Genomic DNA, 25,451 nt, shown 5'->3' on the forward strand with positions numbered 1-25,451 from the left:
CAGGCTGGAGCTCTCCACCAACCAGGACAGTCAAGGCAAGTTAGAGAATAAGAGAGAATCATGGCAGCTACAGCAACTGCATGGAGTCTCTATCTATAAAGATCTCCAGAGAAGAAACAAATGATTCCTCCTTCCCTCCCCCAACACACACACACACACACACACACACACACACACACACACACACAAGCACACACACAGGATTCAATGTGTATGAGTCAAGTAATTGTGTGACCTTGGCCAGATCACTTAACCTGAGCTTGAATAGATCCCAGAGATAAGGGAGTTAGACAAGATCATTCTAATAGTGCCCTTCAAGCTCAACTGTGTGACCTCTAATCATCTCCAAATAAGTTGTTTGGTTTGTTTTTTTTTTTCATTTCTTTGTCAGTCCTAGGGCTTGAACTCAGGGCCTATGTGCTATCCCTGAGCTTCTTTTGCTTCAAGCTAGTGCTCTTGAGCCACACCACTACTTTTGGCTTGTTTTGACAGTTTATTGGAAATGAGAGTCTTTCCTACCCAGGCTGGGTCAAACCACAACCCTCAGATCTCAGCCTCCTGGTTTGAGGTGAGCAGAAAAAAGGATAAAACCTTGTTTGAAAACCAAATTTAGGGCTGTGAATGTGGCTTAGTGGTAGAGTGCTTGTCTAGCATGCATGAAGCCCTGGGTTCCATTCCTCAGTACCACATAAACAGAAAAAACCAGAAGTGGCACTGTGTCTCAAGTGGTAGAGTGCTAGCCTTGAGCAAGAGTAGTTCAGGGACAGTGACCAGGCCTTGAGTTCAATCACCATGACTGGCAAAACAAAAACCAAAATTAAGTGGCTGGGAAGGTGGCTCAGTGGCAGAGTGCTTGTCTCGCAGGCATGAGGCCCTGGGTTCGATTCCTCAGCACCACATAAATAGAAAAAGCCAGAAGTGGCGTTGTGGCTCAAGTGGTATAGCACTAGCCTTGAACTGAAGAGCTCAGGGACAGCGCCCAGACCCAGAGTTCAAGCACCATGACCGACCCCCCCCCCCCAAAAAAAACCTTAAAATGTAGCTAAAAGGAGCCAAGCACTGGTGGCTCATGCCTACAAGGTTAACTATTCAGGAGGCTGAGATCTAGGGATAATGATTCAAAGCCAGCCTAAGCAGACAGATTTTCAGAGTCTTACCTCCAAATAAGCAGCTAGACTGGAGACTGGATATATGGCTCAAGTGGTAGAGAGCCAGTCTTGAGCAAAAAAAAAGAAAAAACTGAGTGAGAGCACACAACCCTGAGTTCAATCCCCAGTACCAATGTTTAAAAAGAAAAAGAAGGCAGGCACTGATGGCTCAAGCCTGTAATCCTAGCTTCTGAGGAGGCTGAGATCTGAGGATCACAGTTCAAAGCCAAGCCAAGCAGGAAAGTCCGTGAGACTCTTATCTCCAGTTAACCACCAGAAAACCTGAAGTGGCACTGTAGAGTTCAAGTGGTAGAGCGCTAGCCTTGAGCTGAAGAGCTGAGGGACAGTGCCCAGGCCCAGAGTTCAAACCCCACAACCAACAAAAAAAGAAAAAGAAAAGAAAAGAAAAAGAAATAGAAAAAGAAAAAGAAGGAGAAGACCCAGTCTTCTAGAGGGAATACTGACAATACAAAGATGTGGAGTGCATGTTTGCTTTCCCTAGGACCATTTTCATACTATTTGAGCCTTTAATCTGTGGCCATTTGTCTAGTGAATTGGTCTTATCTAAATGTACAGTAAAACTTATCTCCCAAAGTCAGTAAAATGGTTATTACCTAGATCCAACTCTAAGTTAAGGTCCCAAGCTTCCAAGAAAACTAAGTGCTATATTTTCCCTTTCCTTTGTGTGTGTGTGTGGGGGGGAGGGGAGGGGTCAGTTCTGGGGCTTGAACTCAGGGCCTGGGCACTGTCTCTTAGATTTTTGCTCAACCATTTGAGCCACAGCTCTACTTCCAGCCTTTTGGTATTTAGTTGCAAATAAAAGCCTTGCTTGCTTTCCTGCTTGGGCTTTGAATTGGGATCCTTAGATCTCAGCCCCTTGAGTAGCTAGGATTACAGGCATGAGCCAACAGCCAGGCCCCTTTCTTAGTCTGTTGTAGACATAAGACATTTAATTAAACATGATATTTTAAAATAGTCTTCCAATCTGGAGCTTGTATTTTTTTTTCTGTGCCATGACTCAGATTGCACTTTTTTTTTTTTTTTGTCGGTCGTGGGGCTTGAACTCCGGGCCTGGGCGCTGTCCCTCAGCTCTTCAGCTCAAGGCAAGCGCTCTACCATTTGAGCTACAGCGCCACTTCCGGTTTTCTGGTGGTTTATTGGAGATAGGAGTCTCACGGTCTTTCCTTCCCGGGCTGGCTTTGAACCGAGATCCTCAGATCTCAGCCTCCTGAGTAGCTAGGATTACAGGCGTGAGCCACCAGCGCCCGGCTCTCAGATTGCACTTTTATTTTAATTCTACCATTTTGAAGTTGATTTATCATCGTATCTGGGGTTTCTATTCAGTCTTCTCCACTACAAGAATTTTTTTTACCTCACAGACAAAGGATCTGGTCCATGATGCCTCAGTCCATTTTGGTTTGTTTGTTTGTTTCTGTAACAGAGGACCTGGTGATTTAAAGAAGCTCATTGTTTAGCTCATAGTTCTGAAGGTCTAAGAGCCCAGTGAGAATATCTTCTCAGCTTCTGGTGAGAACTTCATGGAAAATCAGAACTCGCAGGAAATCAGGCAGGCATGTGGCAGAGGACGGCCCACCCAGCGGAAGACTAACCATTCCTGTGAGAATTAATCCAGTTTCGCAACTGGGGTTTGGATTTAAAATTAACACAAGGGCTCTGGCATTGAATGCTTGATCTCCAGCAGATGGTGCTATTGAGACACATTAGCTCATAGGGCACTTAACTTTGTGCATTAAACCATTGCTTTCATAGTTCATTGTACTAATTGGAGGTGGGCCTGGTTGAAGGAAATAAATCAGTAGAGGGACGGAAGGATTAGTCTTGTCCCTGGCTGACTCCCTCCCCTGCCCCTTTCATTCCCTGGCCTCTTTCCTGTTCTTTCTCTGCATTCCTCCCTCTTCCTTCTCTTTCCTCTTTCTCAATCTCTTTTTCCTCTGTCCTCTATTTCCCCCTTCACCCTTCTTTCCACCAAGAATGAGCTTTGTGCTTCGCTCCACTACTTCTGCTTCACCCCATGGCCAACAAAGCCAAGAGATCACCTACCAAAATCACTGAATCTGTCAGCCTCCCCTGAACCCTTCTTCTCATAAATTGTTTTCTTAGGTATTGTGTCACAGTACCAGAAGTGACTTAACACACATGTAAGAGAGACATTAATCCCTCTTCACAGCCCTACCTCCCGCCACAACTACATTGACAGCTAAATTCAACAGGAGTTTTGACAGGAACAAAATGGGTGTAAGCTAGAGCAGGGAGACTACTCACAAGTCAGTCAATGTTTATGCATTCCTTGATTTGGGTTTGAGAAATGACCCTTGGGGGGGGGGAGCCAGCATCCCCACTGTAAGATAAGGACCTGCTCTAACAGGGAGCCATTGTGATTGGGTCTTGGAATATTAATATCAACTCAGACCCTTTATCCTACTGTCTTTGAGATGTCTGGGTTTTTTTTTTTTTTTTCCTCAGTGTACAGTCACGTGGGCAGTGGCCCTGGGTCCCTCTGGGGAAGGACTGGGAAAGTCATCTCATTTTAAACATGGCATGCATGATATTGAGAGGTTCTTTTCCTAGGGTCTGATCACATTGTTAATGAGTTCCATATCTGAAAACAGGTTCAGTTCTGGAAACTAAACAAAAGATTGGGATTGGGATTGCGTGTATGTGTGTCTGTGTGTGTGTGCGTGCGTGCATGTGCACACCAATACTGGGGTTTGAACTCAGGGCCTTGTGCTCTCACTTGGCTTTTTTTGTTTGTGTTTGTTTTTGTCGGTTGTGGGTCTTGAACTCTGGTCCTGGGCACTGTCCCTCAGCTCTTCAACTCAATGTTAGCACTCTACCACTTGAGCCACAGTACCACTTCAGTTTTCTGGTGATTAATTGGAGATAAGAGTGTCATGGACTTTCTTGCCCGGGCTGGCTTTGAACCGTGATCCTCAGATCTCAGCCTCCTGAATAGCTAGGATTACAGGTGTAAGCCACCGAAGCCCAGCTTCCCTTAGCTGTTTTTTGCCCATGGTTGATACTCTACCACTTGAGCCACACCTCTGACTTTTGGCTGGTTAATTGGAGATGAGTCTCTTGGATTTTTGTGCCCAAGCTGGCTTTAAATCTTATTCCTCAGATCTCAGACTCATGGATAGAGAAAATTACAGTTCCTCCCTTCTTAAGTCTGTTGTCGTTGAGAGGAGAGCCTATCACTCTCCCCTCCCTCCATGGATATGAATGAGCCTTGCTCTGCAATACTTCTTTTGAAAGCTGGATCAAACCCAGGGCTAAGCTCCACACCCCAGCCCTAGCAACCACCTCTCTTAATGTCAACCACAGTTTTTGGCCTGGCACCCATCAGAGGAAGTAGCTAGCAGTGGTTCCTGAGGTGGTCACCCATTGTCTTATAACAAGAGGTGCAGGACAAAAAAAAAAAAAAAAAGCTGGCACACCTGCCTCCATTTTCTAAGTGTCTGCGTTAAGCCATTCTCTCTGCACTGACCTTGCAGTCACCTTGGGATCCAGGAAGTGTCAAAAACCTTTATGGGCACACAAGACTTCCCCTAAGGAAGAACAGAACGTTCTCAGAACAGACCACCCAGCAGGCCATGGTGACTGGTTTATCCTGAGCAATGTTGGCAGTCTAGAAACCTTCCCCAAACAAAGACTGAAATAATGATTAGCTAGGACATACTTTGACCAGGACTATTTAATAATTATGAATACCTCCCTTTTCCTTTGCCCCATTCTTTGCTCGTGTTTGTACTTCTGAAGACATAACATGGAAATGGAATCTTCTGCTGTTGCTTGTACTGGGGAAGAGGCCACACAATCCCTCTGACATTATGTTCTTCCCTTTGGGCTCCAAGGCTGGCAGAGATTGCTAGGCTGCAAGGCCTGTAGCAGACAATGCCTATTTTAGTGTTGCAGCTCAGCAGCAGACAACACCTGCCAGTATAGAGTATGAACAATGCTTACATTCAGATGAAATATTTTTTTTTTTGAGAAATATCTTGCTTACGGGTCTGAGAGTTCACATACTTCTGTCTCCGGCTGGCTTGAGGGCATGGGGTTTAATACCCAGTGCGGTGCTCTGATCCGTTGCCCTTATGCAAATGAGGTGTAGGACAATTGGCCAACCAGAGAAAAGCTGCTGAGTTACTGTTGAGTCTGCAGATCTGAAAAACAGGTCTCCTGCAACCTCCTCCTCCCCAACTAAGACTATGAGAAACTAGGAAGGATGGAGGCAGGGCAGTCTAATCGCTGTGGCTGAGATTTTCTGGAAACAATCTTGCATTTTCTGTAGGCTGGTTTCTACTAGCCAAGCCAGCAATGCCTTCCACTGCAAGATGTTCTGGGGGTGGAGAGGGCCTTGAACCCTAACTAATCTACAGAACCTTTTAACTAAGTCTACCCTTACTGTACCATGTAATGATAAACCTTGCTGTTCCCTTCCCTGTCTCTTGATTTGGCATGCAGGGATTGAGTTGGACAGATGCAACAGGTGAAACTCAGGACAGAAAATTTATGTGTCATCTTACTAGAAAGGAGTGGGCACTGTGGCAAGCCCTGGGGGACCAGGGGCGCCCTTTGCCAGTGTCTACTACTTATGTCTTTGGATCCTAGGCTTTGCCCATGTGGTTGTGACCTGAGCATAGCAGACTTGCCTTGGCTGAGCCTCAGCCTGAAGGTCATTGCTTGGTTCTGGAACCATCTCTTGCCCACTCATTACCCCTCCACAGGCTATCCTATCTGGTAGTGCCACCTGTTTTATCTCTGGAGTCATGTTGACCCATTCCTGTATGTTTTGGGGTACCTTGATTAGTCCCCTTGCCATAGTCAATCCCCCCACTGGGCTAGCTTCCTAGCAGTTTTAGCCATTGAACTGCCATCTCTGGGACAGATTCTCTGGACCTCCACCTAGGCTTGTACCTTCTTTGCTTGCGAAGCAATGAGTTAGTCAGTCACCTGCATCAACGAGGGCATCTAGCAAACAACTTGGAGTTGTACACATAGGTAAAATGCTGTGTCCAAGGAATCTTTTGAACTTTCTGGATACTAAGTGTTTTATGTGAGTGATTTCACTCTTCAGAGGGACAGAGGAACGTTTTTTGTAGTATTGGGGTTTGAACTCAGGCCCTTGTGCTTGGTAGGCAAGTGTCCTACGGTTCAAGTCATCTTCCCGTCCCTCTTGGCTTTAGTTATTTTTGGAATAGGGGACTCGGGTTTATGCACAAGCCATCTCGGACGACAATCCTCCTCTTTAAGCTTCCCCATGTAGCTGGAGACAAATGCATAAAACTTTCGTTTAGAAATAGTCATAGATAGACAAGTTAGCAGGTAATTTATGGAGAAAAAAAGGGAAGGAGCACAAATGTGTGGATAAATGGAAAGAAATATCTATGAAATAAGAGAAAGTAAAGGATAGTAGAGAGCCACTGGACCCGGCAAGGATAGTAGAGGTAATATCGCTCAATAGTAAATGCACATATGGAAATCCAGAAACATGCTTTTTGTTTTTTGTTTTGTCAGTCATGGGGCCTGAACTCGGGCCTGAGCGCTGTCCCTCAGCTCTTCAACTCAAGGCTAGCGCCCTGCAGTTGAGCTACAGTGCCACTTCCAGCTTTCTTATATGATGCTGAGGAACCGAACCCAGGGCCTCATGCATATGAGGAAAGCACTCTATCACTGAGCCACCTTCCCAGCCCCAACATATTCTTTTTATCTTCTTATTCTAGTGCTGGCTGGCCTTGAGCTCACTCACACACCCTTCCTTCCTTCCTTCCTTCCTTTTTTTCTTTCTTTCTTTCTTTCTTTCATTCATTCTTTCTTTCTTTCTCTCTTTCTCCCTCTCTGTCTCTCTTCTGTCTCTCTCTCTCTCTCTCTCTCTCTCTCTCTCTCTCTCTCTCTCTCTCTCTCTCTCTCTCTCTCTCTCTCTCTGTTTATATTGGGGTTTGCTATGCAAGCACTCTGTCACTTGAGCTATGCTCCAAGTCCTTTTGTGTTTAGTCTGTTTTAGAGATAAGGTATAGATAACTTTTGCTCAGTCTGGCCTCAGACAACAATCCTCCTGGCTCTGCCTCCCAAATAACTGGGATTACAGGCAGGACTACCCTACTGGCTGTGGCCTTTAACTTTTTTTTTTTTTTTTTTGGTCAGTCGTGGAGCTTGAACTCTGGGCTTGGGTGCTGCCCCTCAGCTCTTCAGCTCAAGGCTAATGCTCTACCACTTGAGCCACAGCTCCACTTCCAGTTTTCTGTGGTTAATTGAAGATAAGAGTCTCACGGACTTTCTTACCTGGGCTGGCTTTGAACCACGATCCTCAGATCTCAGCCTCCTGAGTAGCTAGGATTTCAAGCATGAGCCACCAGCGCCCCACTTCCATGAGACTCTTATCCCCAATTAACCATCAAAAAAACAGGAGTGGAGCAGTGGCTCAAACTGAAGAGTTCCAGCCTTGAGTGAAAAAGCCAAGTGAGAGATTGAGGCCCTCAGTTCAAGCCCTAATACCAATCAGAGACAGACAGACAGACAGACAGACAGACAGACAGACAGACAGATAGACAGACAGAAGACAGAGAGAGATGGAAGATGGGGGGAAACAGAACAAGCACAAGGACAAGATAGAGAGAGCCAAATGTCAGTGGTCCATGCCTGTAATGCTAGCTACTCAGGAGGCTGAGATCTGAGGATCACAGTTTGAAGCCAACCTTGGCAGGAAAGTCTGTGAGACTTTTATCTCCAATTAGCTACCCCAAAGCCAGGAAGTGGAGCTGTGGTTCAAGTGATAGAGAGATAGCCTTGAGCAAAAAATGTGCTGCCAGTGCCCAGCCCCTGCGTTCAAGCCCTAGGGCTGGCACACACACACACAAAAGAAGATATAATACTACAGATAAGCATGTTGGCTCATCTGGTAATGGGTACAATAAGTCCTCTAACATAGCAGGAATTTATGGCCAACTTACAAGAAGGTAGATCAGGCTTAAATTCACTTTAGGAGGAGTACTTTCCTTGTTTCTGCCAACTGGTCTATTTGTCATACTTGCTGTTAAGCTGTTCTTTTTTCTTTTCTTTTTTTTGTGTGTGTTGGTCATGGGGCTTAAACTCTGGGTTTGGGCACTGTCCTTCAGCTCTTCAGCTCAAGGCTAGCACTCTACCACTTGAGCCACAGTGCCACTTCCAGTTTTCTGAATGGTTTATTGGAAATAAGAGTCGCATGGACTTTCCTTCCTGAGTATGAGCCACCAGTGCCTGGCTTTTTTTTTGTTTTTTTGTTTGTTTTTTTTTTTTTTTTGTCAAATGGGTCCAGAGATTTCAAGGTAGGCATGCTGGTTGAACAAAGGGCAGATTCTGCCACACACTCCCTTCAACACAGGTGTCCATCCTTGAGATACTCATTTTAAACACGTTCTATGCCAAGAAGAATTCTTTTCCCGGGGCTGGGAAGGTGGCTCAGTGGTAGAGCGCTTGCCTTGCATGAATGAGGCCCTGGGTTTGATTCCTCAGCACCACATAAGCAAAAAAGAAAAAAGCCAGAAGTGGCACTGTGGCTCAAGTGGTAGAGTGCTAGCCTTGAGCTGAAGAGCTGAAGGACAGTGCCCAGGCCCAGAGTTCAGGCTCCATGACCAGACCTAAAAAAAAAAAAAAAAAAGAATTCTTTTCCCAAGTTTTTGCTTTTCTAGATATCCTTGCTCAGTTTCCATAGCATAGCATTATAATTACTTTAGGCAAATGGAAAAAAGTCTAAGGGAGAGAGTTTTTCTTTCTTCTTCTTCTTTTTTATTTTTGTTAGTCATATGGCTTGAACGCAGGGCCTGGGCACTGTCCCTGAGTTCTTTTTGCTCAAGGCTAGTGCTCTACCACTTTCAACCACAGCACCATTTCCAGTCTTCTGGGTAGTCTATACAGTACGTAAAAGAATTGCAAGGATGAGATGGCTGAAGTCTCTGCTCAAATACATGCTTATCCATTCCTGACCTTTCCATGTGTTATTTCTTGGTTATTTTCCAGATTGGTGTCATTCTCTGTTTATGAGCTTCTGTGGAGCAAGCTTTTTTTTTTGGGGGGGGGGTCCCGTCGTGGGGCCTGAACTCTGGGCCTCTGGGCCTAGGCACTGTCTCTCAGCTCTTCAGCTCAAGGCTAGCGCTCTACCACTTGAGCCACAGTGCCACTTCTGGCTTTTTTCTTTTTGTTTATGTGGTGCTGAGGAATCGAACCCAGGGCCTCAGGCATGTAAGGCAAGCGCTCTACCACTGAGCCACCTTCCCAGCCCTGAACCTGTTTGGTTTTTTAAAATTTATTCTATACAGTTAGGATTGTCCCCATTTACAAACAAGATAGAGATAAAGTGACTTGTGCAAGGCCGGGACTTAAAGCAGGTGTGTATTGCACACACCGGGCTCTCTTGCACAATGGTAACCAAAGACGGGATTGTACAAAGCATTTTTTTGGCAGACAGTTCTAAGGATACTAAACTTTTTATTTTTATTTTTTGCCGGTCTGAGGCTTCAACTTTGGTCCTGAGCACTCTCCCTGAGCTCCTTTTTGCTCAAGGCTAGCAGTCTATCCCTTGAGTCACAGTGCCACTTCTGGCATTTTCTGTAAATAATTAGAGATAGGACTGCCCTGCCTGGGCTGGCTTTGAACCTTGATCTTCAGATCTCAGCCTGCTGAATAGCTAGGATTACAGATGTGAGCTAATCAGGTACCTGCCTAACCTTTCCTTTTGACAAACTGGAATCTTCCTAGCATTGACCTAGACTCCCACATTAATTTTTCATGAAACAGAGCAGAGGGAACTGTAAGAAGTAGAGTTGATCCAGGCACCAGTGGCTCATGCCTAAGACCAGCACACAAAAAAGTGGAGGAGGGAAGTACTAAGAGCTCTATCAATGAGAAAAAAAAGCAAGAGGTCCTGTGTTCAAAACAAGCATTCACTAATGCACTAATGCTTACCATCTGTGTCTCACAGCAGAGATGGGGAGTCATTTTTTCCATCAAGGGCCATTTGGATATTTATAATATCATTTGGGGGTCATACAATTACAAGATTATCCATACAGGTGGATGGGCCAAGGACATATATATCTGTCCTGTTGTAGTGATTTCACAGGCTGTATGAGACTAGGCTTGATTTTTTGGTGGTAAAGATTTTGAACTCAAGATCTTATGTTTGTGTTCTACTATTTGAGGCATGCCTACAGCTCTGGTTGATTTTTTTTCTTGTTTGGATGGTACCTGGGGCTTGAACTCAGGGCCTTGTGCTTGCTAGGCACACACTATCATGGAGCCCACCCCCAGAGACCTATGCCAATTTTTAAAAAAGAAAAACAAAGAAAGAGGAAGGAAGGGAGGGAGGGAGGGAGGGAGGGAGGGGAATAATTTTTAGTTTAAAAATAAAACTTAAGACCATGGTTGTTTGCTTGGTTTTGTCGGTCATGGGGCCTGAGCACTGTCCCTCAGCACTTCAGCTTAAGGCTCGTGCTCTACCACTTGAGCTACAATGCCACTTCTGGCGTTTTCTGTTTATGTGGTGCCGAGGAATCGAACCCAGGGCCTCATGCATGCAAGGCAAGCGCTCTACCACTGAGCCACCTTCCCAGCCCCAAATCATGAATTTTCTAACTCTGCTTGACTTTCCGTTATTTTTCAACCCATGGGCCACTACCTCTGGTCTTCCTACCCCTGTGAGAGACAGAGTGCTTTTGCTCGATTTTATCTTCATAAGAGCAAAGCCAAAGGCAAAAAGCAAATTGTGTACCGCTGCCTAAGCCAGGCTCCGAGGACGCCTAGCAACCGTTGCCATAACAACAAAGCTGTCGTCTAGCGGAACCTACAGGTTGGACGCCCCTCTGCATCCCAGAAGACACCGCGCTAGCTCCAAGTCTTCCGCCCCACTCCAATCCAACATGCAATGCGGCTCATAGTGTCACAAGGCGCCGTCCTTAGGGTGTTTGCTAAAATGCCTGATACCCTTCCATGTTGTTTAAACTTTCTATAACAGGTAGGCAGTGAGAAAAAAGTCAAAATTATTTGTGTTTATAGGGGGTTTTTTTTGGTAATTTTTTGGGGTGAAAACTCCCCCTCCCGCTCTGTCTCTGTCTCTGGATTCTTACAGGCATATTGCTGGACAGCCCACCCCGCCGGCGCGTTGAGGGTCCTGGGGGCCCTCCCCGGTCCGCACACGTGCAAGAGGAAGTGGCGCTGTCTGTGGCCGTCGCGTTCGTTCTAGGCCCCGCAACGTGGAGCCATGGGAGGCCTGGAAAAGAGAAAGGTGCGTTGGAGAGACGTGGGGGGTCTCCAGGCAGTGACGGAGCCCCTCGCAGGACGTAAAGAGGGTCAGGGCGACGGGAGACGGCCCCGGAAGGCTCTCGAGTGTAGGGCAGGGCCAGTTACCCGTTTGGTGGAATCGGAAAACGTTGTCGCGTTTTTGCTGTTGTTGTTTTGCTTTATGCCGGTCCTGGGGCTTGAACTCAGGGCCTGGCCGCCGTCCCTGAGCTCTTTTGCTCAGGGCTCGTGTTCTGCCACTCGAGCCCCAGCGCCACTTCCGGCTTTTTGCTAGTGAATTGGAGAAGAGTCTCACGCACGTAACTGCCGAGGTTGACTTCGAACCGCGAGCCCCAGATCTCAGCCTCCTGAATTGGATTTTTTTTTTTTCTTTTTTCACTCCGGAGACCGGGACCCGAATATCGGACCCTTGCTTTGCTTTCTCTCATTGGCTGGCTCTTTATGATCTGAGCCACGCCTCCGACCCCCTGAGTTAAGAGTTCTTTATGTGGGAAAAATGGTGAGAATTGGGCTACCTCATAGCGTCACCCCTCAGGCAGGAAGACGGTTAACGAATGTCACCAGTGGGTTCTAGAGTTCCACTACAGGAAGTCATCTTGGCAGAATGTTTCTCTTTTTTTTCTTCTCTTTTTTTTTCAGTTGAACTAGAAACCCTGCCCTGAGCACTGGGGATGGAAATGTAAACTATAGGAAGTGGTCCCTGCTTTCCCCGACCTCACTGGGAAGATAAGACACAAAAATAAACAGCCAAATACAATGATCACAGATTGTCAAGTGTGCTGGGGGTGAAGGTATGGCAGGCAACCACGGATACTGGTGTTGACTACGGGGCATTAACTAACTGAAGATTTCTTCAAAGTGTAACATTTCAACCAAAGTCTGGAAGGGCCAAACATCTTGGGTGGGTTCTGGTACCTGAGAGAGCTTAGATTGCCAATGGGTACTAAGGTAGGAAAAAGCTTACTTTGTACAAGGTTTTGTAAAGGCATCAACATAGCTGGGATATAATATCTAAGGGAAGAGTGTCATCTGCTAAGCCTTTTATTACTTACCTGTGTCTTTTGGCAGTATTAAACTCAGTGCATCCTGCTTTCTAGGCAAGTATTCTACCACTTGAGCCACAGCTTCAGCCCATTTTTGCTGTATTTTTCCCTTATGGACTTGTATTTTTTTTGTCCAGGCCAATCCTTCTAAACGCCTGCACCACACCTGGCTTGTTGGTTGAAATGTGGTCTTTTGCCTTGGCCTGGCCTCGAATTGCAGTCCTCCTGATCTTTGCCTCCCAGCTAGAAGGGATTACAGGCACGAGTCATGTATCTGGCCTAGCTTGGATTTTGTTCTAAGTGCAGCAGACATCAACCAAAATGAAATCACACCTAGAGGTGATAATGTAGAAGGATTACAGTTACAAAAGTCAGGTAAAAGTACATTTCTTTCTGGACAGTGTCCCCTTCCTTTGCTGTATCCTAGTTTTTCCCTCCCATCCCCACTCACAAGCTGTATGGTTTATTTTCAACATAGTGTCTAGTGAGTACCACTGCTGCATTTGTTCACCCTTTGTCCCTCCATTTGTGTGTTATTTCCGACCCCCCACCCCTAACTTTTTGAAAGGAGTTATTGCTGTATGGAGATCACTTTGGTGGCATGGAAAGATGGTAGAGGACAGGAGTGAGAAAGATGTAGTTGGCTCAGGCATTTCCTTTCAACTTGAAAGATTCTGTTGCCAATTTATTTTTAACCCAGCTCACAACTAAACACGAAATCAGTGCTGACCCCTGCAGTTATAAAGATGTAAAATGGAAAATGTGTCAATGATAATACAGCATGGGCAAATTAGAAGATACTTATATTGAGAACTGAAGTGCAAGAGACAGATCTACAGTTTACTGTTGTATTTGTAGGACCTCGCTTGGGCCTGATCCTAGTAACCACTAATGAATATGGGAAGGGAAAAAATGGTGTGTTTTGTATTGATAACCCATCAAGGCTTTGACTGTAGATAAAACTGGACCAGGGCCATAGACTTCTGTCTGCCTCCAGAGGAAGTGAGGTGGTTGGCATTGAGGGTTTCTGGTACAGTAAATACACTGCCACCTCCAAAGGAGACAGATGAGTGTGAAGTAGCATCTTAGCACCTGATACAACCTACTTCTTGGGGTGGCTAGACACAAGGCCACCCGCACAGCACTTAGCCAAATGCTCTCAGCCTGGTAGTGGACTTGTGATTGTTGGATGGAAAAAGGGAGAAGGTGTGGCTTAAGGCATGTATTTTCATCCCGGATGATAACACCCCTAAAGGAGCAAAGATGGGCATGGCAGTGGTTCATGGGTTTTACAAGAGCCACATTACAGAAGCAGGTCTAGAGTAAAGACATGGTATTAACATTTCATGGGGCTCTGTGGAAGGAAAGATGGAAGAAGTCTCTTGGTGGTGGTGAGGCAGGGGGTGTAGTGGGAAATGGAGAACACTGCCTTAGTGACTGGGTGTGCAGGCTCTGTAATCAGGCCTCAATTTGAATCCAGACCAGTTCAGTTCTTTAAAAGCCATATGACTTGGGGGGGAGGGGCAGGTTTGTTCTTTTCTCCGTTAAAACAGATTCAGTGGCATCCACCTCACAGAGGGATAGGATTTGACTAAATGAAGTGTGATAATCACTAATTGTGCCTGCTGGTGTTTGAGCTAGTGCTAAGTACTTAACTCAGCACCTGGTTCTGGGCAACCTCATAGTCCCCAACATCATGTGGTTTGTTGTATGTGTTTGAGGCTGACAACTCCAGGGATGGTGCAGGAAGGCTCTTTCAGGCAGGTCAGCTCTCTCTTCCTACAGTAATTCTCATTCTAGAAGTATCTTCGCCACTTAGCAGAGCAAGAGCTGTGGAACTCTGTAGGCCTGCAATTTGAAGACAGTCCTTGATAGTGTTACTGATGGAGGATTGTGTTTTTCCTTCCCAAGTATGAACGAGGCTCTGCCACCAATTACATCACCCGGAACAAAGCCCGGAAGAAGCTTCAGCTGAGCCTGGCTGACTTCAGGTGAGGTCGGAGAGGAGTAGAGATGGGAGCTGGGGCAGCCAAGCACACATGGAATCTCGGCTGCATCCCACCTTCCCTGAGCTGCCACACTGTCTGGGGTCCTGGTGCTCCTCTTTCTCTCCTGGCCTTGCTTGACTGAGCTGTCCGGTCAGGTATGGCCCCAGGGGAAGCTAGAGAAAAGGATCTTTGCCACTCTCTCCTTCCTTCTGGTAGAAGAGGCCTCTGATTCTTTAGGCAGGGGTGCTCACACCTTGTAGAGTCAAGTCCAGACTTTTTACAGCCTGCAGGCCATGTCATCAAGCTGACTGGGACCCTGTAGCCTCCCTTGACCCACTTTTAGTCCTTCACACGTGCCATACTAATGATGACCTTATGGCCTTTGTGCTTGTGGTGCTGTCCCTGTACGTTTTATGTGCTTGAAATGGTGATTTCTTAGCAAGGCCTTTCCTGGCTTAAGTGCCTTCCGGTTTGTTTCCTCTCTTGCTCATCACATCTGCAGTATATGGTGGGAACCTGTGATGGGCAGACTTGAGCTAGGACTGGAGTTGCCCAAAGAAAGTCAGAGTCCCCCGCTCCCTGTACCCCGTTGCTTTCCAGCACGATAGCCAGGGCTCTTGAGTTCACTTTGCAAATGGTATCTATATTCCAGACGGCTGTGCATCCTGAAGGGCATTTACCCCCATGAGCCCAAGCATAAGAAGAAAGTTAACAAGGGTTCCACGGCAGCCCGGACTTTTTACCTCATCAAAGACATCAAGTTTCTCCTCCATGAACCCATTGTCAATAAGTTCCGGGAATACAAGGTGAGCTCTTCTGTCTGGCTGCATCCCCATTGTGCCTCTGGAACTCACTGGCACTTTGGGCAGGTTGCTTCCCTCCCAGAGCAAGCCTTCTACATCAAAAGGATGGTATCTTATGACCTTATCTGCTTCCAAAGCACAAAGGGTATTATTTTAGGGGCTTTCTGGTGCCTTCTCTCCCCACAGACACAGCTCTTATTCTGGGTCTTCCTGAGGTGGCTCTCAGGAAGACCCAGAATTCCATTCCACAGCTAGAGACTATTAGTGCTCAAACACCATAGGGCAGCAGAAACCTATATTCACCAAATGTAAATGATGAAAAGTAGACTAACAAAGTAGAATGCAGGGCTGGGAAGGAGGCTCAGTGGTAGAGTGCTTGCCTAGCATGTATGAAGCCCTTGGTTCGATTCCTCAGTACCACATAAACAGAAAAGGCCAGAAGTAGCACTGTGGCTCATGGGTAGAGTGCTAGCCTTGAGCAAAAGAAGCTCAGAGACAGTTCCCCAGGCCCTGAATTCAAGCCCCAGGACTGGCAAAAAGAAAAAAAGGACGGAAAGAAGGGAGAGAATACTCCTTCTGACTGGGAGCAGGGTCTGGCTGAGGAGGGGTGCCACCTGGTGGTGCACGGGAGACTAGGCAGCAACCATTGGCTGGATGTTTCAGCCACATAAACTCCATGTTAGAAGGAGCTTCCCCATGGAGGGAGGTGGCTGTCCCTGAGCTGCCCTGTGTAATCCTAAGTGCTGTTTAAGCTGTTGAGGGGCCTTAGGGCTGGGCCTGAACAGAAGTTTTTCAAAGGAAGACATCTGTTGGTTTGAAAGACTTACCCCACAGCTGGCCTCAGCTGCTTTTTTCTGGATGGCTTAGTACCACATAGAGACCCACAGCTGGTTTCATGTGAGCAGAGAGGACTTGGGGACAAAGGCCATCCATTTGGATCCTGATTTGCCTCAATGGCAGGTCACTTGCCCCTCTTCTGCTTCGCCTCCTCCCATTGTCCACCCATGAAAGGGTGCCCTAGTCTGGCTCTGATTGGGACCATGGATGCCTCTGGGATCCATAATTGGCTGATGTCAGAGGGCATTGAGCTCCCTGTGAATGCACCCATCTTCCATGGAAGAGCCATGCTAGTAGCCCCTGGCCCAGCATTGGTGTGGTCCCTTCCTCTTTCAGGTGTTTGTCCGGAAGCTCCGGAAGGCCTATGGGAAGAGTGAGTGGAACACCGTGGAACGCCTGAAAGATAACAAGCCCAACTACAAGCTTGACCACATTGTCAAGGAGCGGTAAGCTGGGTGCCCCCCCCCCCCAAAAAAAAATCTGCTGCTGGTCTGTTTGTATCTGAGCTTTGTCCCAGCACTGTTACCATGAGAGGCAAACCAAGACCTTGTTCACAGAGCTCTCAGCCTTTCAGAGAAGGCAGGCCATAGTAATCGTAGCTTGCCCTGGGCTCTGAGCAGCCAGGAGGGAACTGCAGGCAGTGTATTGGTTACAGTGTCAAAGGAGGTCTCTGCAGAGGGACATGTTGGAGCCAGCCAGGAAAAGCATGTTCCAAGCAACAGCAAGTACAAAGGCTCTGTGGTGGGAGAGAACCAGTGCTCTGGGCTTCATGTGGGGTACATGCTGAGACCCTAAAGTATGTTGAGACACCTCTGCTCAGCCTTCTCGTGAGCCTCTGTTCTGCGTTGATGAAGTCAGTGATTCTTAGCCAGGGTGATCTTGCCCCTCCAGGGACAGTGTCTGGATACACTTTGGGTTCCCATAATTTAAGGAACAAGTATGTGCCGTGAGTATCTAGGGAGTAGAGGTCAGGGTTGCTGCTCAGTACTCTGTAGTGCCCAGAATAGTTCCCAGAAGACAGAACAAATTGGCACCAAACCTCATTAGTGGTGAAGTCCAGAAGCCCTAGTGCTATGTCTTTTCTCTTCTGGGCTGAAGGCCCAGGCACACTCAGCTCCAGGGTGGATGGGCTTGGCTGCTTGCAGATCGGCCATGGGCCATGGACAGCTGGTGTTCTCACTCTGGCTCTGTGACCTGCGAGCTGTCCAGCCACAGCCGTGTTCCTTCTCTGAGACTGAGTGAGTCCTCAGCACTAGCAGATGATGGTGGCTCCTGTCCTGCCTGCGTCTTAGGGGACAGTTAGGGAAAAAGCAAGGGCTTGGGCATCCAGGTGGCACTCCTTTCCCTAGTCAGATGGGAGCTTGAGAAAGAAAATCAAGGGGTTCAGAAATTGTGGGTGGCTTGAGGCATTGGGTTTATTGCCACACTTCCAGGGGGGACCAAGTGAAGTCCTACCCTGCCCCAGGGCTCTGGCCAGATCTCCAGTTGCTCCCCTCCTGAGTTTCTGTAGGCTTTTCATCCACTCAGGACCTGGCTACCCTCTTCTTAGTCATTGCAGTGGTTGATACCATCTGGGTTTGGAAAGACCTTGTGCCCTGCAGAATCCTTTATGAAATTGCTGTTCTGAGAGGCTTTTGTTCAAGCCTAGTACTCTACTGCTTTGAGCCATAGTTGCACTTCTGGTTTTCTAGTGGTTAATTGGAGTTAAGAGTCTCACTGATATTACTGCCTGGTCTGGCTTTGAACCTTGATCCTCAGATCTCAGCCTCCTAAGGAGGTAGGATTACAGGTGTGAGCCTCTGGTGCCTTACAATGCTTTTTTAAAGATGGCTTCTTGGGAGGCAGTTTGGAGGGAGGGAGGCTAGAAGGCCCTGCTGTCCAACTGTGCCCAGGGCATCTCCAGGGAACTGCAACGATCTGGTCCAGCAGTGTGAAAATGAGTCTAAGGGATGGAAGTCATGGCTGAGTGTGGAACTGGAATCCATGTCATTCCTTGTGCTCACACCTCTGTCCCTTAGCTGGCAGCCTCCCAGGGTGTTTCTCTTGGCCTCATTGACCGTAGCCGTCCTGGACACACGTGTTGCTCTGACTCTTCCTGGCCTAGGGCCCAGTTCTGGCATTGTTGCCCTGGTTCTAATTGGTTCTGCCAACCAGAAGGGTGTGGTTAAAGTGGTCATGTGTGGCCAGGCCTAGATGCAGGGGCAGGGGCAGCAGCCCACCCTCCTCCCTGGCCCACTAGGGCACCCTCCCATTTTCTACCCTAGATCTCCCAGTAGTTTACCTTCAAACATTCACATCAAATGCAAAGGGTCAAGGCCAGGGTTTGAGGCTCCCAACCCCAGGATGTCTCTGGTCCTCAGAGCTCAGTGGATGTGTCCTGTTCCTTATGACCAGCTGTGGGAAGTAGCTGCTGCTCCAGCCAGGAAGTGGCGTGGCAAGGCCTGGACTGGGAACAGGACCTCTGGGGTCATCATGGGTAGGGTGGGGTGAGGAGGTCTGGCTAAGCAAGCTCATGAGTACTGCCTTTGTGCCCGGCAGGTACCCCACTTTCATTGATGCTCTGCGAGACTTGGATGATGCCCTGTCCATGTGCTTCCTCTTCTCCACCTTCCCCCGGACAGGCAAATGCCACGTGCAGACCATTCAGCTCTGCCGCCGCCTCAGTGTGGAATTCCTGCACTATGTCATCGCTGCCCGTGCCCTGCGCAAGGTGACCTAGGAGACCCTGGGGGGTCTTCCACTTCCCTGCCACCTGGTAGTTTTCATACCTTCTCCTGTCCCCGCAGGTTTTCCTATCGATCAAAGGGATTTACTACCAGGCTGAGGTGCTGGGGCAGCCTATAGTGTGGATCACACCCTACGCCTTCTCCCATGATGTGAGTGTGCCCTGAGGAGGCCACGTGGGGAGGAGGGAGGCTTGCGGGCACCAGCTTCCTGATGGTTAGAGTGGCGTGGGATGGCATGAGGAATTTGCTACACAGCCAAAGAGCACCCTTGTCATGTGACTCACTATTGGGTTGTCGGGGTGATATAGATGACTCAGACACCCAGTCCTGTCAGCTCCAGCAGCCACCGTGTTCCTTCACTTGTCTATGCCTCATTTAGAACTAGGCCTTGTGAGGGTTTAAGGGAAAAGAAATCTTGAAAGTGCCTGAGCCTGGCCCTTGGAGGCCATAGGACAGGGGAGCAGCTCTAGGGATGTCGAGTGGCAGCAGTGCCCAGGCTAGTCTTCTCCTCACTCTGTCAGTAACAGTTGCAGCCAAGTGTCTTCACTCCAGCTGTTTACAGGAGAGGCTGCTGCATACTGGTCTAATAAGTCTTTGGGGTCATGGCTCTGCCTCTTACTGATCTAAGTCTTGGGAGTGTGGCAGGGCCCCCTTGCAGAAGTCCTGGTTTGGCCTCCTTTGGAAGCACCTGACTTTTACTGGTTTGATTGCCTTACCTGTGTATTTGCACTTGACACCACTGAGTGGGAAGTAGAACCATCCATGGAGCACAGGTGCCCCTGGCCTGGCTGAGAGGTGGGCTTATTTATCGTTTGGGTTGTCAGAGCTTCAGAGCAAGCCTCTTGAGTCCCCAGACTGCTCAGGGTATAAGGGCTGCTCTGACTGTCCTGAGCACTGTGTCACTGAGCTGCTTAATGGGTGAGACTGCAGTTTGTCTGTGCATAAGAGATGGGTTTGGCACTCCACAGTCCCTGCTCCCACTACTTGGGACAGGCTATTGGGCAGCCAGAGCCTGTGGCCCTTCTCTCTCCCCCTCCATCCTTTCTCTCCTTCCTTCCTTCCTGCCTTCCTCTCTGGCCCTCTCCAGCCTTCCCTCTGATCTCCCACCCCCATGTTCTGAGACTAGTCTTTGTCTGCCCTCCTGGGTAGTGAATAGGGCCAGTGGAGGACCAGCCTCCGCACAGCTGGCTTTGCACAAGGGGGAAGGGCACAGGCCGCCCATGCTGCTGCCAGGGCTTCCTCTTGGCTGAGGATGTATGACTAGTCTTGGGGTGTTGTAGGGGTTTTGGCCTGCTCCTTAATGGAGCAGCCAGTCTGGGTGCCTAGCAGTGGGGCCCCGGGCCTCAAGGGAAGGGATTCCTTGCCCAGGGCAATGGGAAATGATGTTGGTGTTCACCTGCCCAGGTAAAGTTTCACAGCCCAGGCCACCACCTGGCAGCAAGATGGAGCAGCCACTCAGGAGTCAAGATGATGTGGTCTTTAGTAGTCTTGACATTCCCAGGCCTTAGCAGTGCTGGCTTAGCCTCTCTGGTTTCAAAGGATAGTCCAGGTCACAGGCTTGGGCCTGAGAAGGGTCACTGAAATCTGAGCCTCATCAAGCTCAGGTGTGGATGATCGAGTCCTGTCCACCAACCTGGGCTGGGCTTTTTTTTTTTTTTTTTGGTTGGTCATAGGGCTTGAACTCTGGGCTTGGGCACTATCCCTCAGCTCTTCAGCTCAAGGCAAATGTTATACCACTTGAGCCACAGAGCCACTTCCAGTTTACTAGTGGTTTATGGAGATAAGAGTCTCATGGACTTTCCTGCCCGGGCTGGCTTTGAACCGTGATCCTCACATCTCAGCCTCCTGAGTAGCTAGGATTACAGGTGTGAGCCACCAGCATCCGGCTCTGGGCTGGGCTTTCTGAGGCCCCTTAGCCAAGGCCTGTCACCCCTCTTCTCCCTGTGGATTGTGCTGCTTCTGGCATGGCTGCCTTCCCAGCTCTGGGCAGACGTTGAATGGATAGGGGAAGGACGGCTTGGGCTGTCCCAGTCTCGGAAGGCAGCCTCTCAAAGCTGGGCTGAGACAAGGAGGGAGGAGCATGATCCGTTCCTCTTTCCTCTCACCCACATGAGGGTCTAGAGGCACTGCTATCTGCATACTCCAGCCCTTAAGACCCTTCTCTAGAGCCTCACTTGTGCCCAGAATGTCAGAAGTGGGACCAGTGCAGCTTCAGCCCTGTGCTCACTGCTGACACACCTCCTGTGCCTCTAGCACCCGACAGATGTGGACTACAGGGTCATGGCCACTTTCACCGAGTTCTACACCACCCTGCTGGGCTTCGTCAACTTCCGCCTCTACCAGTCACTTAACCTCCACTACCCTCCAAAGGTACCTGGTCCTCACAGGGCCTGGGCCCAGCCCTAATCCTTACCCCAAAGTAAAGACCCAGGGGTCTTCTTCCTTCTGACCTTTCCCCTGTCCCCTAGCTCGAGGGTCAGGTCCAAGCAGAGACAAAGGCCAGCGAGGCCACTTATGCCCTGGACTCCGAGAGCTCTATAGAGGTAAGAGGGGCTGCATCTTCTCAGGTTGGTGGTCCCTGACCCCAGCACTCTGGGGTTCTGACTCCAGTGGGAGGTAGCTTGGCCAGGAGAGGTGTCTCAGGCTCCACCCAAAGAGCCCAGACTCGTGTGTGGCTCGGAGCTGCCCCTGCTTTCTCCCCCACTGGCCATCATGCAGTCCTGCACCTTGCTTCCTCCTGTAGAAACTGGCGGCCCTCAGTGCCAGCCTGGCCCGAGTGGTGGTGCCTGCTGTGGAGGAGGAGGCCGAGGCCGATGAGTTTCCTGCTGATGGGGTGAGCACCAGCACCACGTTGCCTTCCAGAGGGGCAGGATGGGGCCTGGGGGAGGCACCTGGAGGCTGCCCTTCCCCCAACAGGCTAGGCAGTCCTGGTGACCCCAGCCCTGACCCCTCCACAGGAGATGGCCACACAGGAGGAGGAGCGCAGGAAGGAGCTCCAGGCACAGGAAAAACACAAGAAGCTCTTTGAGGGCCTGAAGTTTTTCCTAAACCGTGAGGTCCCCCGCGAGGCCCTGGCCTTCATCATCAGGTGCTCCCACTGAGAGCTGGGTGGGCAGGGCCCTGAACAGACAGGACCTGGGGTGGGGATGGGCAGGTGCACCCTGGGGAACTGAACTAAAGTTGGAGGCAGCCCGTGTATCCAAGGGCACATAACTCATGCCTGGACTTACCTGGTGCTCACAGGAGTTTTGGGGGAGAAGTGTCATGGGACAAGTCTCTGTGCATCGGGGCCACCTATGATGTCACAGACTCCTGCATCACCCACCAGATTGTCGACCGGCCTGGACAGCAAACATCTGTCATTGGCAGGTAGCCCTGAGGCCCCTGGAGGCAGTGGGTGGGACCCCTGCTGGATCCCTGTGACCCACCTTCGCTGCCCACCTAACCAGGTACTACGTGCAGCCCCAATGGGTGTTTGATTCTGTGAATGCCCGGCTGCTCCTCCCTGTGGCTGAGTACTTCCCCGGGGTGCAGCTGCCCCCACACCTGTCACCCTTCGTGTCTGAGAAGGAGGGAGATTACATCCCACCTGAGAAGCTGAAGCTGCTGGCTCTGCAGCGGGGAGAGAGGCCAGGTGAGTGAGCTGGAGCTGGGGCAGACAGGCTCCCCAGGGTGGCCTGGGCCCCGTGCTGGCCATTTCCCTTTGCTGTGGAGTTGGCAGAGGTCAGGGAAGAGAGCAGGCAGCAGCTGCCTCTGCAGTGAGAAGGGACATCTGCATTTTAGTCATGTGTTGACATTCAGGGTGACAGCAAGAATGCTTGGGGGTGGCAGCAGGGCTGAGAGCCTTGGAGTTTCCTTTGAAGGCAGCTCCCCTGAGACTCTGGGAGGGGTCAGGGGAGCCTTCGGGAAAGGGACAGTCAGAGCTGTCTCAGCAATGGCTGATGACATTAGGGCCCAGCTTCATGCTACAAGGACAGAGTGGGTATCCAGGGTATTAAGATGTTATCTGCCATGTGTAGAACACGTAAAAGAGGAGGAAGAGGATGAGGAAGAAGAGGATGAGGAAGAAGAGGAAGACAGTGAAGACGATGGTGATGAAGGGGAAGAAAATGAAGAGGAGGGGGCCAGTTCCGAAAAGGAGGAAGAAGCCCAGCTGGCAGCCATGGAGGAGCAGAGGCTCGGGGGAAAGGTATGGGGTCCTGGGCTGGGACCCTGCTGGGGCAGGAGCTCGTGGAAGCACAAAAGGGCTGGAGCTGTGTCCTAAGTACCTGCCCTTTGTCCCCAGAAGCCCAGGGTGATGGCGGGTACCGTGAAGCTGGAGGACAAGCAGCGGCTAGCCCAGGAGGAAGAGAGTGAGGCCAAGCGCCTGGCCATCATGATGATGAAGAAGCGGGAAAAGTATCTTTACCAAAAGATCATGTTTGGCAAGAGGCGGAAAATCCGAGAGGCAAGTTGCTGCTGTGCCTGGCAGGCCTGGGCAGATGGGGCACTCTCTTGGTGCCTTCTTCTGGGGTCACCCCAGGGCCTTGCCTCCCACAGGGCTTCAGTCCCTTACTTCTCTCAGCTGTTCTGAGTTTCGGGTCTGGAAACCATTATCCTGGCAGACTTGAGAGGTTGCTGTTAGAGCTGTTAGACTTACTCTTTTTTTTTTTTTTTTTTTTTCTGCTTCACAAGTCACATGTTTACTTAAAACCAATTATATGCCCCAGAATTCTGTAACAGATGACACATAACTGGCTCACAGCCCTGCTTTTGAGCTTGCTAGTAGTCACAACTCCCAAGGTTTTTCTTTTTTTTTGGGGGGGGGGATCCGGTCGTGGGGCCTGAACTCTGGGTCTGGGCGCTGTCCCTCAGCTCTTCAGCTCAAGGCTAACGCTCTACCACTTGAGCCACAACGCCACTTCCGGCTTTTTTCTTTTTGCTTATGTGGTGCTGAAGGAATCGAACCCAGGGCCTCATGCATGCAAGGCAAGCGCTCTACCACTGAGCCACCTTCCCAGCCCCAAGGTTTTTCTTGTGTGAGGAGTGTCATGTTATATATTGTTTTTAGGGTTTTTTGTTTGTTTGTTTGTTTAAGTAGGTCCTTGTGGTTTTCCCCAGGTCAGCTTGAACTGTGATTCTCTTATTTATACCTCCCATATAGACAGGGAAGCACAGTTGTATGTATATCGAGTGTTTTGGTTAAGATGGGGTTCTGCAAACTTTTTAACCCTGAACTGACCTTGAACCACACTCCTGATGCTTCCCTCTGCTCCCTGTCCTCTGCTTTCCTCTGTGACATTGTGCAGTCTGTGACCCGTCCTGTCCTGGGAGTAGGGCATTTTCCATTTTCAGTCATGCTGGGGCAGCCTCTGCCCACTTGTGGCTGTTTGTGCAGGCTGAATTCTTTGGCGTGTAACTGCACCGTGGTGGCCCCAGGGAGACTTTCCTTTATCCTCCCTGTCAGCCCCTAGTGAAGACCCAGTGGCCTGTGGCTTCACTTTCTCTGAGTGGAGCCATATACTGCAGAGACTCCTTCAGCTCTGGGAGCCTGGATTCATTCTCTTCCTGGGAGGTTTTTATCATAAAATGATAGGGAGTTGTAAGGCCAGGGGTGGAGAATGTTTTCTCACCTGAGGTGAGTCTAGTTTCTTCCTGTAGTGGTTTGCTTCTTAGCTTTTCTAGAAGCTCTGCTTTTAGGGGCCAGTCCTCCCTGCCCCTGACCTTCACACTCAGCCTGATCTCTCTCTTCTTCCTCACAGGCCAATAAACTAGCAGAGAAACGGAAAGCCCACGATGAAGCCATGCGATCCGAGAAGAAGGCCAAGAAGGCAAGGCCTGTATGAGTGCGGGAAGCCTGTCAGTGGGCTGAGGCCGACTTGCAGCAGCAGGACGTGGTGGGGCAAGCCGGGCTTGTGACAGACCAGCACCTGTTTTTCCCCACCCTCCCACCCCCAGCCAGCCCGGCACCTTTGAGCTGTCGGGCTGGGTGTGTGGGCAGAGGAAGCCTCTGTGCCCAACCCAGACCTGTGCTTGGAGGGTCTGCAGCATAAGGGACTGGGGCCCTGTCCCAGCCTTCTTCACCCTGGCTTTCCACAGCCCCCACCCACACTGGACCCAATTCTCAGGGTACTGTAATGGGGGAATGGTGTAAAGCTTTTGTATTAAAAGAGCTGAATGTTGTGATTAAAGAGCCATCTGGATTCTGATGGGGAGCTTTCTGGGGCTGGAAAGGGGTGCCTGGTGTTCTGTGCTTCAGGCTGGCCCAGCTCTGGGTTTGACTTCCATGGGCCCAGATACTCACAGAGTTCTCTGGATGTACAAGGATCTCTCCAGGTCTAGGGGGACCAGAATGGTGGCACAGAGACTCAGCTTGGACCCCACAGCTGCCCTGAGCCATTCACATTCCAGCCTAGAACTTCCTTGTGGACCTGCCTCCACAGAGATCCTAGCTCAAAGGTTAGGGCTGGTACCGTCCCCTGAAGGACTGTGGAGGGAAGATTCACTGTGAGTGTCACCCAGTAGGTGTTCTACCCCAGCTGTGATGGTGGCTGGAAGGAAAAGCCAGTGCCTAACGGAGTGGGAGTGGGAGGGCAGGAATACTTTCCTTTGTGGGCACATCCTCCATGGAGCTCAT

At 49.5% G+C, this 25,451-nt stretch overlaps 1 protein-coding gene across 2 annotated transcripts; it reads left to right on the top strand.

Annotated features, from left to right (window-relative positions):
- The first annotated feature begins 11,320 nt into the window (after positions 1–11,320).
- Pes1 (pescadillo ribosomal biogenesis factor 1) lies at positions 11,321–25,005 on the top strand. Of its 2 annotated transcripts, none has more exons than XM_069994531.1 (15): positions 11,321–11,424; positions 14,393–14,472; positions 15,122–15,275; positions 16,446–16,555; positions 18,648–18,819; positions 18,896–18,985; positions 21,089–21,205; positions 21,304–21,378; positions 21,579–21,668; positions 21,793–21,923; positions 22,079–22,204; positions 22,285–22,469; positions 22,855–23,024; positions 23,121–23,282; positions 24,577–25,005. In XM_069994531.1, exons 1-15 carry the CDS (start codon positions 11,401–11,403, stop codon positions 24,658–24,660), a joined length of 1,770 nt encoding a protein of 589 aa, XP_069850632.1. In that variant the 5' UTR covers positions 11,321–11,400; the 3' UTR covers positions 24,661–25,005. The 2 variants fall into 2 exon arrangements, with proteins under 2 accessions (XP_069850632.1, XP_069850633.1); XM_069994532.1 differs by having other exon boundaries at positions 23,124–23,282.
- The last annotated feature ends 446 nt before the right edge of the window (positions 25,006–25,451 follow it).

Source organism: Dipodomys merriami, unplaced genomic scaffold (assembly GCF_024711535.1).
Source record: "Dipodomys merriami isolate MVZ:Mamm:240054 unplaced genomic scaffold, mDipMer1.0.p SCAF_45, whole genome shotgun sequence".
In the NCBI taxonomy this organism is placed as follows: domain Eukaryota; kingdom Metazoa; phylum Chordata; class Mammalia; order Rodentia; family Heteromyidae; genus Dipodomys; species Dipodomys merriami.

Bases quoted from the DNA above. Each gene is read 5' to 3' on its own strand.
- Pes1 (XM_069994531.1), top strand. From the start codon at position 11,401: ATGGGAGGCCTGGAAAAGAGAAAG. The intron at 15,276-16,445 runs GTGAGCTCTTCT...TTCCTCTTTCAG, and splicing joins ATAAGTTCCGGGAATACAAG to GTGTTTGTCCGGAAGCTCCG. The intron at 21,379-21,578 runs GTAAGAGGGGCT...TTCCTCCTGTAG, and splicing joins ACTCCGAGAGCTCTATAGAG to AAACTGGCGGCCCTCAGTGC.